At 38.8% G+C, this 15788-nt stretch overlaps 2 protein-coding genes and 1 long non-coding RNA gene across 3 annotated transcripts; all 3 read right to left on the reverse strand.

Moving 5' to 3' along the window:
* Positions 1-492: 492 nt before the first annotated feature.
* LOC140316203 (uncharacterized) lies at positions 493-1181 on the reverse strand. Its single transcript, XR_011917319.1, has 4 exons — positions 1119-1181; positions 809-854; positions 652-736; positions 493-521 (listed from the first exon to the last, which is right to left on the reverse strand). It is a non-coding gene; the product is annotated as an uncharacterized lncRNA (long non-coding RNA).
* A 2214-nt stretch (positions 1182-3395) lies between these two features.
* Positions 3396-4141, reverse strand: apoc1 (apolipoprotein C-I). The gene is made up of 3 exons (XM_072393883.1): positions 4031-4141; positions 3804-3939; positions 3396-3717 (listed from the first exon to the last, which is right to left on the reverse strand). Exons 1-3 carry the CDS (start codon positions 4083-4085, stop codon positions 3660-3662), a joined length of 249 nt encoding a protein of 82 aa, XP_072249984.1. The 5' UTR covers positions 4086-4141; the 3' UTR covers positions 3396-3659.
* A 4759-nt stretch (positions 4142-8900) lies between these two features.
* apoeb (apolipoprotein Eb) lies at positions 8901-10704 on the reverse strand. Its single transcript, XM_072393884.1, has 4 exons — positions 10599-10704; positions 10346-10499; positions 9906-10193; positions 8901-9813 (listed from the first exon to the last, which is right to left on the reverse strand). Exons 1-4 carry the CDS (start codon positions 10639-10641, stop codon positions 9504-9506), a joined length of 795 nt encoding a protein of 264 aa, XP_072249985.1. The 5' UTR covers positions 10642-10704; the 3' UTR covers positions 8901-9503.
* Positions 10705-15788: the final 5084 nt, after the last annotated feature.

Raw genomic sequence — 15788 nt, forward strand, 5'->3', positions numbered from 1 at the left:
TTATAAGTATGTATATATATATATATGTATTTGTTTCTCTGATAAAAGTTATCACTGCAAGATTCAGAAAAAAAGTCACGCTCAACACACAACCACTTTTCCTGATTAATACCACTCTTTTCCTTTGTTTCCAAAAAGCTAGGCCCATAATTAGATCTACTTCAGGGCCAGCCAAAGGCGTTTCATGGAACATTTGTTTGACTCTGTCTTTATTGTTCATGATCAGCAAAGCCTTCTGACAAACATTGATAAATGATGAGTGCAGCAAGTTATGGTAGGTTATTTTATTGTAGGTTTATTTTAAGTTTATCTTCAATTTTGAAGTGCTTGGTGAGCTGGACTACTTGCTTGGTGCCCTGTAGTTATCAATGGTTGTCTGAATCTTCTCCCACAGGGCGCTTCTAACGTTAGAAGCCCACTCAACATAGTCGCCGGTCACTGGTTGGATGTGGTCTTCATAGTAAGCACCAGCAAAGCCAAGCGCTGTGTCTCCAAAAGCCTGGATTTTAGCTTTGGCTTGCCTAAGTGTAGAGATGAGTATGTAGATTATTATACATACACATTGACAAAAACACACTGAGATGCAAACTAATAGATGTTACAGTTTACACAAAAACAGAGATGGAAATCCAAAATGGATTTATGAAATACCTGGCCCCATCTGCTAGCCTTTGTAGTCCTCCTGGAGAGTCTGGTTGTTCTGGAGCAGCTGTCTGTGCCAAAGCTGGCAAGCATGCTGCAGAAAGCGTTGCTGGTCAGTTAAGTAAAGTAAATACTGTTCCTGAATATGCAGAATGATTAGCTATACCTTGCATTAGTAAGATGAGAACAAACACAAGTGCCTTAATATACATCTGTCAAAAAAAAGAAGAAACACAACCATGAGCAGCTTGTTTTTCATAAAAGGGTTTGTAAATGCTGCTATTCAAAATACATGCCAAACAACCACCTATCACATCCTCAGCACATCAGGTTGATATATATGTTGTTATTTTGTCCTTCTTTTTAACAATGAAGATGCATGTATTAAAGCTACAGACTTCAATATTATTTAATAGCATCAAAAACATAAAGACAAAAAAGAAAGAAAGGATTCTTTTTCTTTCCGTTTTATTTACCATTTCCTCTGGCTCTGGCTCTGGTTCTGGTCAACAGAAGGTAACTGAGCCAAGAGTTATCAGGCCATTTTATTTGTGTGTTCACTGGTCTTGATGGGATGATCATTAATCTTCTTGTTTTTCCATTGCTCTAATGTTTTATTGCCAAACCACAGAGTGACTGCAACGCAACAGGTCTAAACCTGTTGCTTTTTTTACACAAAGAACCGATCCAAAATAGTTATCTCTTTTTCAGACATCAGTGAAAAAAAAAAGAAAAACACGTGCAAATAAAATGCAAAAATATTTGGACTAACTTACATGTTTTTGGCTTTGACTGCTCTCATATTTAAAAGACATGCAACTTTAGGAAACATTTACCTTTGTCAAATACAGTTTCATAGGTTTGTTTTAAATATTGGATCTATTACAATATAAATGCCAGTACAAGTAAAGTAATATTTCTTTTTGCATCTGCAGGCCCTAAACTATTGATATGATTTCAACATTAGCTGGGTTCAATAACTGTCCAGGCGCCCTTTGGTTTAGGTATCTCAAACCATTTGTTGGGTGCCGAAATGTGTACAGATCAGTCAAAGTCTCAAAGTAGAGATAGAGGTTTTGGTAAAGACAGGGTTCAAATAGATAAATATTTTCAGTTGAGCAAAGCATTTCAGTGGGCAGAGTCCATCACAAAATCAATTTGATCTTGTCAGAAGTTAGGAACTTTTCACGCTATTTGTTCCCTGTGGACATTACCCTATGTTGAGATTTGATTTCTTTACAACATAATATGTACTTGGAAACCAAAACTGGACGAAGATTCTGTTAGCATGGTTGAACCTCAAATTTCTCTTGAAATGTGCAGTTTATTTTTGTTTTCAGTTTCTCACTAGGCTCGCCGATACTGATGACCAAGATTTCAAGTAACTCACTTCGGGTTACTTGAAATCTTTGTCTCAAAGTGAAAGTGATCTTTAAGTAATCTTAGCCCAGACAGCCAGTGCTGTCACATCGATGCTGTCACATCGAAAGGTTGCCATCTTTATGCACTCGCCACTGACCTCTGTCATTGTACTCTTCAGTGAAACAGATTTCATTGAACTGGAACAACTGGTGGATTATTAACTCATCCTAAACAGTGACTTTATCCCAGGGGTTGTGAAATACCGAAAGCAGCCATGTTGGCACTTGCCCTTTGATACTTGTGATTAACACAAAATAAACTACTCTCTATTAGATGTTGCTATTCTTTGATAAAAGTGGCCAAATGTTTTGTTAATTCAGTTGATGTTGACTCTGGTACAAATTATTAATTTGGCAAAGTGTATATCTGGACCTTTCATAGTACTTCACAGTATTCATAAGTTTTCAAGCACATCTGAAAATCTTGTTGTAATGGCCTGCTATATATAAATATATAATACTGCCCCAAATGAAAAAACACTTAATCAATAAAGACTGTGCACTTATTTCCGATTTGTGTGAGGGCCCATACTCTGATTAGTGTTTTAGTGCCATGAAGCACATTTACATGCGCAGAAGGCATAATGCTAATATAACTTGAGGAGGCACACTTTTAAGTATTATTCTGGGTTTTTTCCCGTTGATAATTTTTTAGATTGGATTAATTATATTTATACCCATCTATTGCAATAATTGCTGTTGTTTCTGACCTCTGGTGGAATTTGATCTGCTTTACTCAGTTCATCCTGTTTAAACTGGCATCTCCAGCTGATTGCTGACCCTGGAGCCTGGATTCGTCATGAGGCTCACTAACAAAGGGGAAAGTGGAAGCAGTTTTGAAGCAGGAACCTTGTTACTGGGCAGGGAGAGTGATCACCACTGTAGCATGGTGCTGGCCACAAGGAAAGTGCAAAGCAACATACGTATACCATAAATCTGAACTTTTGCATTAATGATTTTAGTTAGGCTGACACTCTCCATGACTTTTTGGCAAAACTGTGTTTAGAAATAAGAGAAGATATGTTTTAAGGGTTTAAGGACATTAATTCAAATTATTTATAAGATGAAGCCCTTACTTTAAAAGAGTAGAACTGATCATTTGTTTTCATCTGAAACTTTTAGAAATATTGGATGTAGAATTGATATATGAAATTTTGTGATTTATTTTCATAATGCTATTCATTTTGGTTCTATGTGCAGAGGAAAGTGTCATTTGCTATACCAGCATGTAAGCATGACAGAGGGAAGAGGACAGCTATCAGGCGTCCAAGTGGAGTGTTTCTACTCTCATTTGCTTATATCAAGCTCATCAGACAAACACCTCAAAGATGCTTCAGTTTTGTACATAAATTCTTGTTTTATTTGCAATGAGAAAATCTGATAACAGAGAATTTATTTCAAAAACATTTTGAATTTCTTTTATTGCACTTTTTTGACATTTTGCCCCAAAGAGAGTACAGTCAAAATAACTCTTGAGTTGAGTCTGGTCACTGTGCAGAGCAACCCTCCAATATGATGGTCAGAAGTCAGCAGGCGGAGAGGCTGACGTGGAGGGAGGGCATAAGCAGGCTGGAGACACGAACCAGTCCAGCAGTCTTAAGATTGATCCCCAAACTTGCTTTTTATCTTTTCAAATTGATCTGAGAACCAGGTTCTGTGAAGGATATAACAATAATCTTGAGTTATAGGCCTGCACCATAGTATAAGTGGCAAGATTGTGATAATTTGCTTATTTCCTACCTGGTGGTCTCTGCAAACTCGCTGGTGTGAATGTCCTGAAAGGTAGTCTTGGCCTTCTCAGCCAGGGTCTTTCCGAACTCACCGAGTTGCTGGCCGAACTGACTGAACTTGTCCTCAACGCTCTCCTCCTGTGCCTCTGCAGGTCAGAACAACATAGAATTTACTCAAGATGTCACATACAAGGCATAGACGGGAAGTTCTGAAGGCACGATAAATACAAGACCAACCTGTGTATGCAACAAAAGCCAGCATCAGCACGGCAACTGCAAGGTACAGCCTCATCTTGTCTGTAAATCTCTGAGGAGGAAGAAAAAGTCAAATTTCATATTTGTCGTGCTCTTAACCGCTTTCAGGGTAACATGATCAAGATGAAAAGAGCAGCAAAAGTTTTTTTTCTTGTTTAGAAACTGCAACTCCGACGTGTCAGCACCACAGCAGGTAGACAGCTCCTGTTAAAGTCCTGCTCCTCACATTTTTAATTTAGCCAACAATTAACCCTTAAAGCTTACATATGATTTGATATCACTATTGTGTTTAGGTGTGGTTGCTTGCTCTTAATGTGCCATAAATATATCGACAAAATTAAATATGTGCCATGTTTTCCAATAGAAATATCACAATACTCTCTTAAGCTTTTCTGCGTCAGTTAATAAAGAGACAAAATCAGCTATTTCCTGTTTTTGAAGTGATAAAATGAAAAACATACCTGTTTTCCGTCGCAGAGGAGAAAAAAAAGTGTCTCTGAACACCAATGTGTTCACTCTTTTTTATAGGCTTGCCCTATTTTAGGAAGGGTGACGCAAAACGCCAGACTTGGTCAACTTAACGCGTGATGTCCTTGAGGTGTCACTGCCCCCTTTATTGATTAGTGCCGATCTTCTTACATTAAACAAAGCTCACGGATAGACACCACGGCAAAAATAAAAAAAGACAGACAGATTAAAGTCTTACCAGTGGAAATTGAAGTCACTGTGTATTGTGTCTGATTCACATATCAGTTAGTCGCATTTGAACAGAGAGAAACAGAGAAAAAGAGTTTCTTACAATTCTGCTCTGATCCCTCTGTAAATGTAATGTGAACAAATAAGCTGGGATGTGATGTTGAAGAACAAAGTCCATAGATGATAGATTCATAGACATGAACTATTTGGAATCTCCTTTGGACCTGAAGCCTTAGCCAAGAATTGACCCTGTCAAATTGATACACAGTAAGAGATAGTGGCTTTACTGGATTTTGAGGTTAAGAAGCAGGACTTCAGTACTTATACTGCTACAGGATGTGATTAGGCACCTAGCCTGCTGGGACTATTTGAGGATATGATCCACACTCGTTACATGATGCAAAAATTACTGTAAGATTATTCTTTTAGACATATTACTTAATTTGAATTATTGCAGCTAATTTACTTCAATGGAAGTACATTGGACCTACATGACAAAGTAAAATCCTGCTTTAGAACTTTACTTTATTGAAAGAAGAAACTTCTTAGCAACAAAATATATTCAACCTATCAAAATGAGAGCAGTGAGAGTGGCTAACTGGTGAAATAGTGTGATATATTGATATGTAATTAAATATTTTTTTATGCATTAACCAAAGTAACTGCAATACTGTATAAGACAGAGCTAATGCTGCTTTAAATACTGCAGTGAAGTTCAATCAAGTAAGATTAAAACATTTCTGTATGTAAAATATCACATCTCAGTCAGACATATGAAACTTTCAAAGAGTTTTACACAATGAGCAAATGTGTAACATTTCCCCTAATGTTTAATAGTGTAGCTTTTTACAACAAGCATTACACACACACCCCTTTGGGAGACTTTGCTGATTAACAAATATCTCTGATATCCTAAAACATACTATTAATTAAAATAATCCTCTTGGGACAGTTTACGTGTGTTAAGTCAAGCTAACTGTTTGAAAATCACTAGGCACATTGGCTCCAGCTGGCCTTGTCTCTCTTACTTAAAGTTCAAAACCATGGTGACCAAGGCAAGGTTTCAAGACAGTATAAAAAACTACAGAGCTGATCCTTTCCTTTCCTTCTTGTCAAGCCTTAATGGGGTCGGAGACCGTCCATTAAATGAACTGGCCTAAATAAATGCACATAAATCTCTGAAGAGTGCATTTTAATTACTGCAATACCTACATTTCCTAATATTGACTTTTTTGCTGTTTTAGGGCTATAAGTCATTGACATCTTGTTCACTAAAAGCACACACTGATTCTTTGTATTGGTGTTTTTCCATTTACATCTCTACTTAGGGTTACTTAGGGTTTCATTGCAACATTTGATGTCTGCTTTGCACAGACGTTCCCTTTCTTAAACAGGGAAGTCAAAACCGTATTTGGTTCATCCTGCCATTTAACTCGCAACAGAAAAACAGTAGCCTACAGTTGGATGTGCTGCAGTAACCCCTCAATACAAGTGTGACATGAGTTAGAGGTCAGGAAGTCTGCATCTGACATCTGAAAAACCTTATCGCTGCTTAACATATCTATTTTCACACCAAGCTGACTGTTACAAAAGGCCAAAAGTCCATTTGTTGCTGATGACTTGGATCTAGACGAGGTACTATTGTTATGTTGAATAGTCTAATTAAGTTAAAAGAGCCATCACTTCCCTCAGCATTCACACTTTATCCTGAGCGTTTAAATCTCCATCTCTTTTGTAATAAAGTGGCCAGTGGGTTTATGTATGAGCTTGAGCTTGCGTGCATACAAGCTCCTCGTGAATAATTGCAGGAGGCATAGGGTGTGAAAGTGCGTGTCTGGTGTGCTCCCAATTTGCAATAACAAGCTTAACAAAAAGGCTGTTTTTTGTATTTAGCCAAGGCCCCTGTGGTGACTGATGTTGTGTGCCAGCTCTAAAGAGGAAGGAAAGGATGTGAGTTGTAAAAGGAGGTAAAATCTCTGCAGGGGTGTTTTTGGAGGGGTTACTAGCAGTCATGGGCTAGCAAGCACCTGCTAATTCTCTGGAATTTCTTTTTTTTTTTTTCTTTTGGTTGTTGCTGGGCAGTGCTCACTGTGCAGCACTGTGCAGACACACTATATTAACAGACGGAGCAGAAGTGCTGAATTAGCAGGATGCTTGTGGTTTTCCTGTTTTTACCATCCATGAGTAATCCTTGTAAACAACTGGTAGTGTACTGTTGGAGTTTCACTTGATTATGAACACCCATTCCTGAAAGGAGTGATTTCATAGGGGATAAACACCTGGTCACAGAGTTAGTCATTCTTTCACTTCACACTCTGTGCCCTTTAACACAAACAGACGCTGTAAACATGTTTTGTCAGAATCAAATGTGGTGGTTTTGTGGAGAAGATGAACTGCTTACTCACACCTTCTCTATTTATAAATATATTTTTTATTTTAGAAGCACTTTCCCCCTCGTTCTCATACAGTTGCTTAGGGGTAATAGCAGACTTGATTTAGACTCAAATTACCAATTTATTTTGAACATGGACCCCTGGCTACATTGGTCCCTTTCTTCAAAGAATTCTACAGGAATCAGTCACATCACATTCATCATCACCCTGTTCAAAGCTTTTAGATTTTTGAACACCAATCATCTTTATTCTACATGCACCTAAAGTGATTCCTCATCCATAAAATGTCAGTTTTGTTCCCAAAGCTTAGTTTATGTAATCTTTTTTTTTCTTTATGAGGCAAATCTACTTATAAAGAAAACACAGCTGCATCTTTGTGCACCCTGGATTCAAGTGGAGGGGTCAGCGGAGGGAAGATGAACATGGGACAAATGGTGTCCTCTGCTGGCCTCTGCTCTGAACTTTAAAGGAAAAATCTTGCTGTGTTTCATCAGCATTTTGTCTGTCAGGCACAGCAGGTGGAAATCCCAATTTTGTTTAAGTCCTTTGCATGTGGCACCACTGAAAACCCTGATGGAGCTATAAGACTTGTTCGATAACTAGACAGTTGATCAATGTTTTCCCCTTCATTTAACAAGTACTAGTGTAGAAACAGGTATGACATGCATCATGTTTCTTATATCAATAACAAAACTCCTTCCAAATAAAAATGTGCACATGGCTACTGTCTACAAACCAATGCATTTGCTTATGTCTCTTACTGACTGTTCTACTATGTATACGGCACACAAATGTATTACAGGATAAAGGTCGAGCTGGTATGGTGTCCCTGTAAAGAATTCAATCCATGGCACAGAATGTTCCCAGATACCTACTGGGATCAAGAGAAAGGAATCTGGAACTAGATCTTAACAAGTCTGGACAAGAGAAGCAGAGAACTGAGGGATGTGGGGGTGGCTATGAAATAGGAGTGAATAAAGACGGTTGGGGAGGAAAACAGGTACAAGGAGAGTCAAAAGGACAACTTCAGTGTTGTAATCATTCAATTTAGCCAGATCCACTGATCTTTCAAATTTGCACGGGGGCCTCTGCCTGTTAACACTGGGCAAGAGGTGAAGTGCAGGGAAATGTCAGCTTTCAGTCAAGAAACTGGACATGTAACGACAGAAGATTTTCATCCTTCCTGCTTCGCAGAGATGCAGTTGAGTTTTCAGATAAGCAACTTAATCAGCATGCTGTTGTACTGTGAGAAGAGTGGAAAACAGAGAGGAAATATAGGGTAGATTACATACAGAGGCTTCTGACTGGCTGTCAGAACATGAATACTGCCTACTGTGAGACCCTAACCTAACCATGGCACAGCTGCTTTATAAATGCTATTTCATACTATGATTATCTTGATGCAATCAGCTTAATGTGATTACTGCAGATTGTGAGAGAGAATTTGCTCAGTTAGATTATCTCTGTATATCTAGTAAATACATTTAAAACTGATTATTTCCGACTTCATACAGCATTGTATGAGGCACAATACTGAATTATTGACTAAACGTAACTGGAACTTATCTTAAATAATGGATTGCTCTTGAATGTTTGATACGAGAAACAAATAGTGGAAGTATATTTTCTAGGTTCTTTATTCACTTAGCCCTGTTGAGTGTGCTGCAGTCACAGGCAGTGCACTTATATAGAGCAGCATGGTGGGCATACAAAATGTGGAACATTTGTGGAACATGTGAATAATGGAGAACTCAGGGATAATCTAATATGTATCAAGTCAGTTTTTATTCCATTTTTGTGAAGAACAAGATGGACTGACAGACCATACAGAGGTTCTTTAGGGGTTTTATATCACCTCCTCAACAAACGAGCTGACACATCTGTATGCAACTCCAAAATTTGACAAACATCAATCAGTGCATTTATTGAAAAAAAGACAATTGTTTTTTAAGCATTTAAGGGTGAGAGGGGCTGAAATCCCTGCCTCAAACTCAAACCCAGCAGCAAACTGTAGAAAACTTGCAAAACAATTCAAAGTAGAAAAGTGAAGCCTATTACAAATAACTGTCTCTTGCATGTGAAATATAGAAAGGTTATTGACTGCGGTGCTTGTGTTCAGTGATCAAAGGAAGACCAGAGAAGAAGATGGGGCGACTATGTAGAATTATGACCCCATCTAGTGAATATTATGTAAAAGATGCTTCTTTACACCTTCTTCCCTGTAGTCACCCCCTTTATCCTGAACACGGGAACACCAAATGTACATCAGTAACTCTCAGTTTCCTCTTTTTCTACCACATATCAGTGTTTTACACACTCCTCCTTGTACTACCATCTACAGCCCTTAAGAAACCCTAAGTCTTTCTTTAAGCAGTAGCAGTCTTGACCTTGTCCACGACTTCCTCAAAATGCTCACGAATCTTGATGGCAATTGGAGACAACAGGTCTGTTATCTCGTCCAGCCTGCTGTCCATGGAGGTGCGCAGCTCCTTCATGCGGCTCTCCAGCTCGGTCTTGATGGTGTCAGCCTGGGTCTCCAGGATTGAAGAGATGTCACTCAGCTTCTGGGTGGCAGTGTCACTGGCTTGCTGGACGTAGGGCACAACTTGTTCCTTTACAGCACCAAGGTTCTGAGAGGTGCGGGACTGGAGCTCACCCAGGTAGGTGGTCACAGTGCTTGAATTGGAAGAGGACAAAGAAATGCAGGTTTCACATAAACACCAACAGCCAAAACAGAATTGAAATCTGACAGTTTTGACATAACTTACTCGCGGATCTCCTCAGTGTCCTTGGTCAGGCGCTTTCTTAGTTTGTTAGTGTAGGTATTGACGCGGTTGCGGACATCTTCAGTGTTCTGCTCCACCATGGTCTTGAGCTCACCAAGATACTCAGTGCTGCGCTCCTTGGCATCAGTCATGTCCTTCTGGAGTTTGTTAGCCAGAAGCTCCAGGTCCTCAGCCAGCTGATTAGTGGAGCTTACAGCAAAGGGGGCCAGCTTGGTGTGGATATCCTGTCTGTATGTGGCCAGCTCTGCCATGGTGTCAGTGATCAGAGTGCTAGAATCAGAAGAATAAGATGATCACGCTTAAGAATACTGAGGTTAGAACAAACCAGGGGAAGAACATTGCAGATGAACTAAGGAAAGTAATGAGTGGATTCAATGCTATTTATTCAAAATTAGGACAAGGGAATGAAACTGGGCACTTACTCAAGCTCTCTGCTGAGCTGAGAGGCCTTGATGTTCTCCACCATTCCATCGGCTTTTTGGTTCAGCTCAGAGATGTGTTGCCAGAAACGATCCACACTGCTCTCCAAGCGGGTCAGGGAGGTATCAGCCTGGCGCACAGCACGGGCATTGCAGCCTACAATGGACAAATGTGCAAAGCATGGATAAATAAAAAAAAAAAAAACTCAAACACAGAGCAAGATGTTGTTTGAAGGTAAATTAGCAAAACACTTACCAGTGATGACTGCCAGAGCAAGGATCAGAGCTACAGCCTTCATGGTTGTTGGGCAGACAGATACCACTGAAAATATAATGCAAACAGATGCTGCTGAATTTTACAAGAGAGCAATATTGCCTATGTTTCACAATATGACTATCAAGCATGTTGTTAACAAAAACGCAATATAAACAAAAAAAAATGTATATTCGCTACAGACAGACATTTCATTTCTAAGAGCTGGTTATAATTTGGAGCTGGTTTCTCTGCCTTGCCACTCACCTGTGAGTTTGCGCTTCCTTCGTGCTCCAGGGATGGTGACTGAGGGCTTTTATAGTCTCAGGAGGCTGCTGCTGCTCCGTGCGTTGGAGGGGGGGGTTAAGTTTTCACTCTCGCGCGTTCACGTGGTGATGCTGATTTGTCTGCACAGAATCACCTGACACCAACGCCGCGTCCGAAGTTCTCATAGTTTGGCGCTGTGACAGATGACTGAGCGTTCTGGTTGACACGAAGAAAAAAAAAAAACAAGGTGAAAGTTTCGCGACCAATGTGATGATTAAAACTTTTTTCCGTTATTTCGTGGTCACGGGTTTTCCTGCTAGGCTGACAAACCTTTAGTAAATATGAACCGCTCACCCAATCAAGCAGAAGTTTTTTACAGTATTTTGCTGGAATAATTGCAAAACGTGTCGTTATTTTTTCATTGGTAATGGGCAAAACTTGGTTCTTTAAAGTAAAATGGAAAAGGTTAACCAGCATAATAAGCATTTTTCAAATGTACTCACTGAGACACTCTGCTGGTACCCATTTTTGGTATGATCATATAATACAAAACTTGGATAATGTAAAAAATTGAGCTGCATTTTAATCTCCTATCTCAGTAACTGCTAAATTCTAACAGTGGAGCATGTTTTATCAGCTGGTTGTTGCAACAGACAAATAAAGATGGTATGAATCACGTTTTTATTGATCATATTATTATATGCAGAGCTCGATAAGTGTTACGATGGGAAAATAAAACTAATCCAAGCCACGCTAACAAGGTGAGTTTTTAATACGTGTTTTCCTGATTTTGTTTCAGTTTTCACCCCCCACCCCCCTTTTTAGTGTTATAGTCATTTATCACATAGTTACTCCCCCACTGCTCATGGCGAGTTTGTGTCCATTGATCACAACTTAGCAGGTTTTTCTTTGATCATTGTCAACCATGTAGTCTCTCCTGAATGCAATTCCTTTGGCAGCAGGATGTAAAACAGCCTTTCACATATACATTTAAATGTAAATTATTTGCCAACATTTGCCATTGACACCACAGCTATACATCCCAGAAAGACGTAAAACACCCAAACACATGGCACATTTGCATGTGAATCTGGTGTGATTGTAGCATGTGTGATTTGACGATTGTATAGGTGTCTAATTGCATTTCTATGCTGGGATATCTGTGCTGTGTATTTGGACAAAGCTCCAAACATCCAGTAAATGTCTGAAGAACAAATATCTCTGCATAATAAGATGGGCACGTTCAAGCTTGTGGACAGGTTGGGTACAATAAGCCCACGTACAAAAGAGGGATTTAAATCAAACATTGCTGAGAATGATGTGAGGACACTGAACAAAAGACATAAATTAGGAGCCACAGAGAAAAAAAGTTCAATCTAATCCACATAATGGTGAAGGTGTATTCAAGTAATTTTCAAGAAATTTATAGAAATGTAAAAAAAAAAAAAGTTGTTATTTTGTTTAGCTTTGGAGCCCTATTAGACAATTACCTAGTCTCTCGATCAGTAAGGCCCATTGTTTAACTGCTGTGATTAAGGCCTTAAAAGATTATTTGTTGTTTTGATTTTAAAAAATCAACCAAAAATGTGGCACTAATCACAAACATGCATTTTTGTTACAAGAGAAACAATCTGTTACTCGGCTAGGCTGGAGATCATGAAATTCATTGTTTCTTTTGCTGTTACTTTAAGAAAAAAAAAGAAAGAAAAAGTCAGTTTTTTTGGTATAATGCAACTCTGACTCAATCACTGCCCTTGTGTAAATATCTTTGCTCTTTGGGACTTGACTTCTTTGTTGTCATCCCTGAAAACTTGCCTGTACAGTCATTTTATTTTAAAACAGGGACAAAGTTTAAATGGGTTGGCTTGTTCAGGTAAGTAGTGTGAGAACATGATAACATACGTGTATGATAACCTATATGATAACGCAAAAACGTCAGTTAGTGATCCAATTGCATTCTAATCAATGAGATTCTGTGCCCTCCTTAAAAATCTGGGACGATGAGACAAAACTGGTGGTGATGCAAAGAGTTCTGGGTTCAGGTCAGTATGTTTCTTTTTTAAAAGACCTTTGATCTCTGTATTCCAAGACAGCAAGTAACTCATATGTATCACTAAAAGAGGTTTGTCACATAATGAGATACAGCTTGATAACCACTCCAGTCCAGTTCAATTACAACAGCAAATCAAGATCAGCAGTTTAATACCATCATTCACCTTGAACATTGCCATGCATTTCTTTGTTTTTGCACATTTCCAGTTTCAGGAACATTTTTAATCTGTCATGTGAAACACTCTTTGAAACATTCTTTCTCTATCTCTATCTCTCTATCTCTAAGATGTACACCAACATGGAGTACACAAATGAAAACTCGCTATATTGTGTCTGTTTTATGCAAAGGGAATGGGGCCATCCTCAAACAGCAAGGCAACATAAGATTTAATGTTTTCCCTTACTTTTCTTGGCCTTCAGGAAAAAGAAACAGAGGACAGAAGGGGATGCAAAGGCGAGAGAGTTGAGAAAAACTCTCAGGTAATACAGTGAAAAATCTGAATCTGGCTGGGTGGAACAAACATAACCCCAGGAATTTGGTTTTTGGTTGATATGAACTCACTCCTTGGACAGACAGTCATCTGTTCAGATGAGTCAGTGAGGTTACTGTGTAAGGCTGTGGGTTAAAAGTTGTCAGACGTGCATAACCTTTGATTCCCAGCTGGGAGTACTGCGTGGCATATCATAACCTCCCCTTCTCTCTGCCTTTGTTCCTTTCCTCTGTTCTTTCTTTTCAGACTGCAAAATAAAGACAGAAAATGGCAAAAAGATATATCTTTCAAGACTATCATCTGGTTCTGAGTCAAAATGGTTTCAGCTTATTGATGTGAAAAGAGTCAAATGTGTTGGAGACCCTGTCACCGCAACAAGCACAATGAATGCCTGCAGGAGTCAAACTTTCACCATCAAGAAAAGTGACACAGACTCACACAGTGTAAGCGTGACTCCTGGCTGAGTAAAACATCTTTGCAGCAGCTCCATGTTTACCATAGAGACATAAAAGTGATGTCAATCTATAACTTTACAAGGGAGTAATGGATTTTACCAAAATGATTGGTCGATCATTTTCCCAACACTTTTACACTGAATGGAACTCTAAAGTTACTGGAGCAGGGGTGGTTAGAATTAGCTGATCCATCTCAGAAATGACAGAGCATCGAGAACCAGGTAATGTAACTTGAGTGATCACATAATTTAGCAAATCACCTTCTCGGGTATACATTTATCTTGAGAAAATGAAAAAAAACAAAAATTCAGTCACTTTTATAAGAAGTGAAGATGAGTAAACAGATTGAATGTAAACCAGAGCTGTGTGTGTGTGGAGGGTTAATGATGTGCAGAGCCTGGGGCAGCTGGGGGCAGAACAGAGGAATGTTGTTTGCCACTGGATAAGGCAGCGTGGGAGCAATCTGGCTGTAGGGATGAAGGCACAAAAGGGAAAATGAATGAAAAAAAACAAAGTAAAAGCAGGATATGTTTTTGAACTTCCAAACTTGCACAGACAAACTCGAACATGCCCAGTTCCAGTACCCACAATGAGTCTTACTGGGGTGTGTTGGGAGGGAGGGGCTCTTGCAAGCAGATCCTGAACAACACACGCTATTTTTGTGTGTGTTAATGTGAGTTCTTTTTTCAAATTTACACACCTTACACAAATCTATTTGTCATGTAAAGATAAATCATGATCAATTTAAAGCATTTGTGTTAGGAAAAAAACAAAACATAGTGATTATACCTGTTTTTAAGATGATTTAAGGTCACTTTTTTATGTTTTTGAAAAACTAAGCTTTTAATTTACTTTTAAATCTATTTTAATCTTCTGCCCACTGACAGGTGAAATCCCTGAACAACAGCACAAAGAAATTTGAATAAATCATCAAGCAACAAATCAAACAATGTTTGAACAAAACATATATATTAATCTGACAATGATTTGCACAAATCTTTGAGATCTCTGTAATACACATCTGCAGAGGATTTCCCTGCATGTACAGCCTATTTCAAATATACCCTCAACATTATAGTGAATCTGGGTTTTCACTTAGTCATTCCATAACCAACAGTGTGGGAGTGATCCCGCAGCAGGTTTTGGGGGTAGAACAGGGAAAAGGATTTTTATGAAAAACAAAGAACAGTAGGGTAGTAGGACGTATTTGTGACTTGCACGGACAGACCCAAACATGCCCTGCTCCAAGAACAACCCTCAACATTACAATTAAGTTAGAAATCTGGGCTTTCACTCATCCATTCCATTTACGCTTGATTTCTTCTTTTTTTAAGCTGTTAATTTGTGCTTTCACTATGGCCTCTCATTGCCTTCAGGTACTCTTGAGAAGATGTAGAATAGAAATTCATAGTTTCATCTATCACACCAATAAACCAAGTCGCTGAGGCAATGCTTCACACAGTTACATGCATAGTTAAGCAGCAGTTCAGTTTATTGGACCACTCTTCTTTGTATACAATCACAGTTCGGGAAATGACTTATTGAGGCTATCTTTAGAGTCGTCAGTGCAGAGTAAGTTTTTCCAAAAGCCTTCATTTCATGGTATTCTAGTTTCACTTCAATGTTTTTTTCGGATGAAAAAGACTTTCTTCCAGCACATTTCCTTATTTGTAGACTTATTTATCCATGCCCCCCAAAGTTGCAAGACTTAGCTGTACATCCTTACTTTTAAGTATCAGCTCTTAGAATCTTGTGTATGACAAAGTCAACCCATTGGTTGATTTATTTGGGCAGCCTGGTCCTGGATGAACTAGCAGTTGTTTGAAATATTTGCCACTGGTAGATAATTTTAATGACTGTTGAAGGATTCCTATAGAATATTTCTTGGATCTTGAAAAATGCATGGCCAGGCACACTAGGACAACTTT

This window comes from Leuresthes tenuis, unplaced genomic scaffold (assembly GCF_036924035.1).
Source record: "Leuresthes tenuis unplaced genomic scaffold, fLeuTen1.0.hap1 SCAF_10, whole genome shotgun sequence".
NCBI classification, from domain to species: domain Eukaryota; kingdom Metazoa; phylum Chordata; class Actinopteri; order Atheriniformes; family Atherinopsidae; genus Leuresthes; species Leuresthes tenuis.

What these genes read in the sequence shown, in the direction of transcription:
- apoc1 (XM_072393883.1), bottom strand. Translation starts at nt 4,085, where the DNA reads ATGAGGCTGTACCTTGCAGTTGCCGTGCTGATGCTGGCTTTTGTTGCA. An exon ending in GGCTTTTGTTGCATACACAG is followed by an intron (nt 3,940 to 4,030) that starts GTTGGTCTTGTA and finishes TCTGACCTGCAG; the next exon opens with AGGCACAGGAGGAGAGCGTT. An exon ending in GAGTTTGCAGAGACCACCAG is followed by an intron (nt 3,718 to 3,803) that starts GTAGGAAATAAG and finishes TATCCTTCACAG; the next exon opens with AACCTGGTTCTCAGATCAAT.
- apoeb (XM_072393884.1), bottom strand. Translation starts at nt 10,641, where the DNA reads ATGAAGGCTGTAGCTCTGATCCTTGCTCTGGCAGTCATCACTG. An exon ending in TGCTCTGGCAGTCATCACTG is followed by an intron (nt 10,500 to 10,598) that starts GTAAGTGTTTTG and finishes TGTCCATTGTAG; the next exon opens with GCTGCAATGCCCGTGCTGTG. An exon ending in CAGCTCAGCAGAGAGCTTGA is followed by an intron (nt 10,194 to 10,345) that starts GTAAGTGCCCAG and finishes TTCTGATTCTAG; the next exon opens with CACTCTGATCACTGACACCA.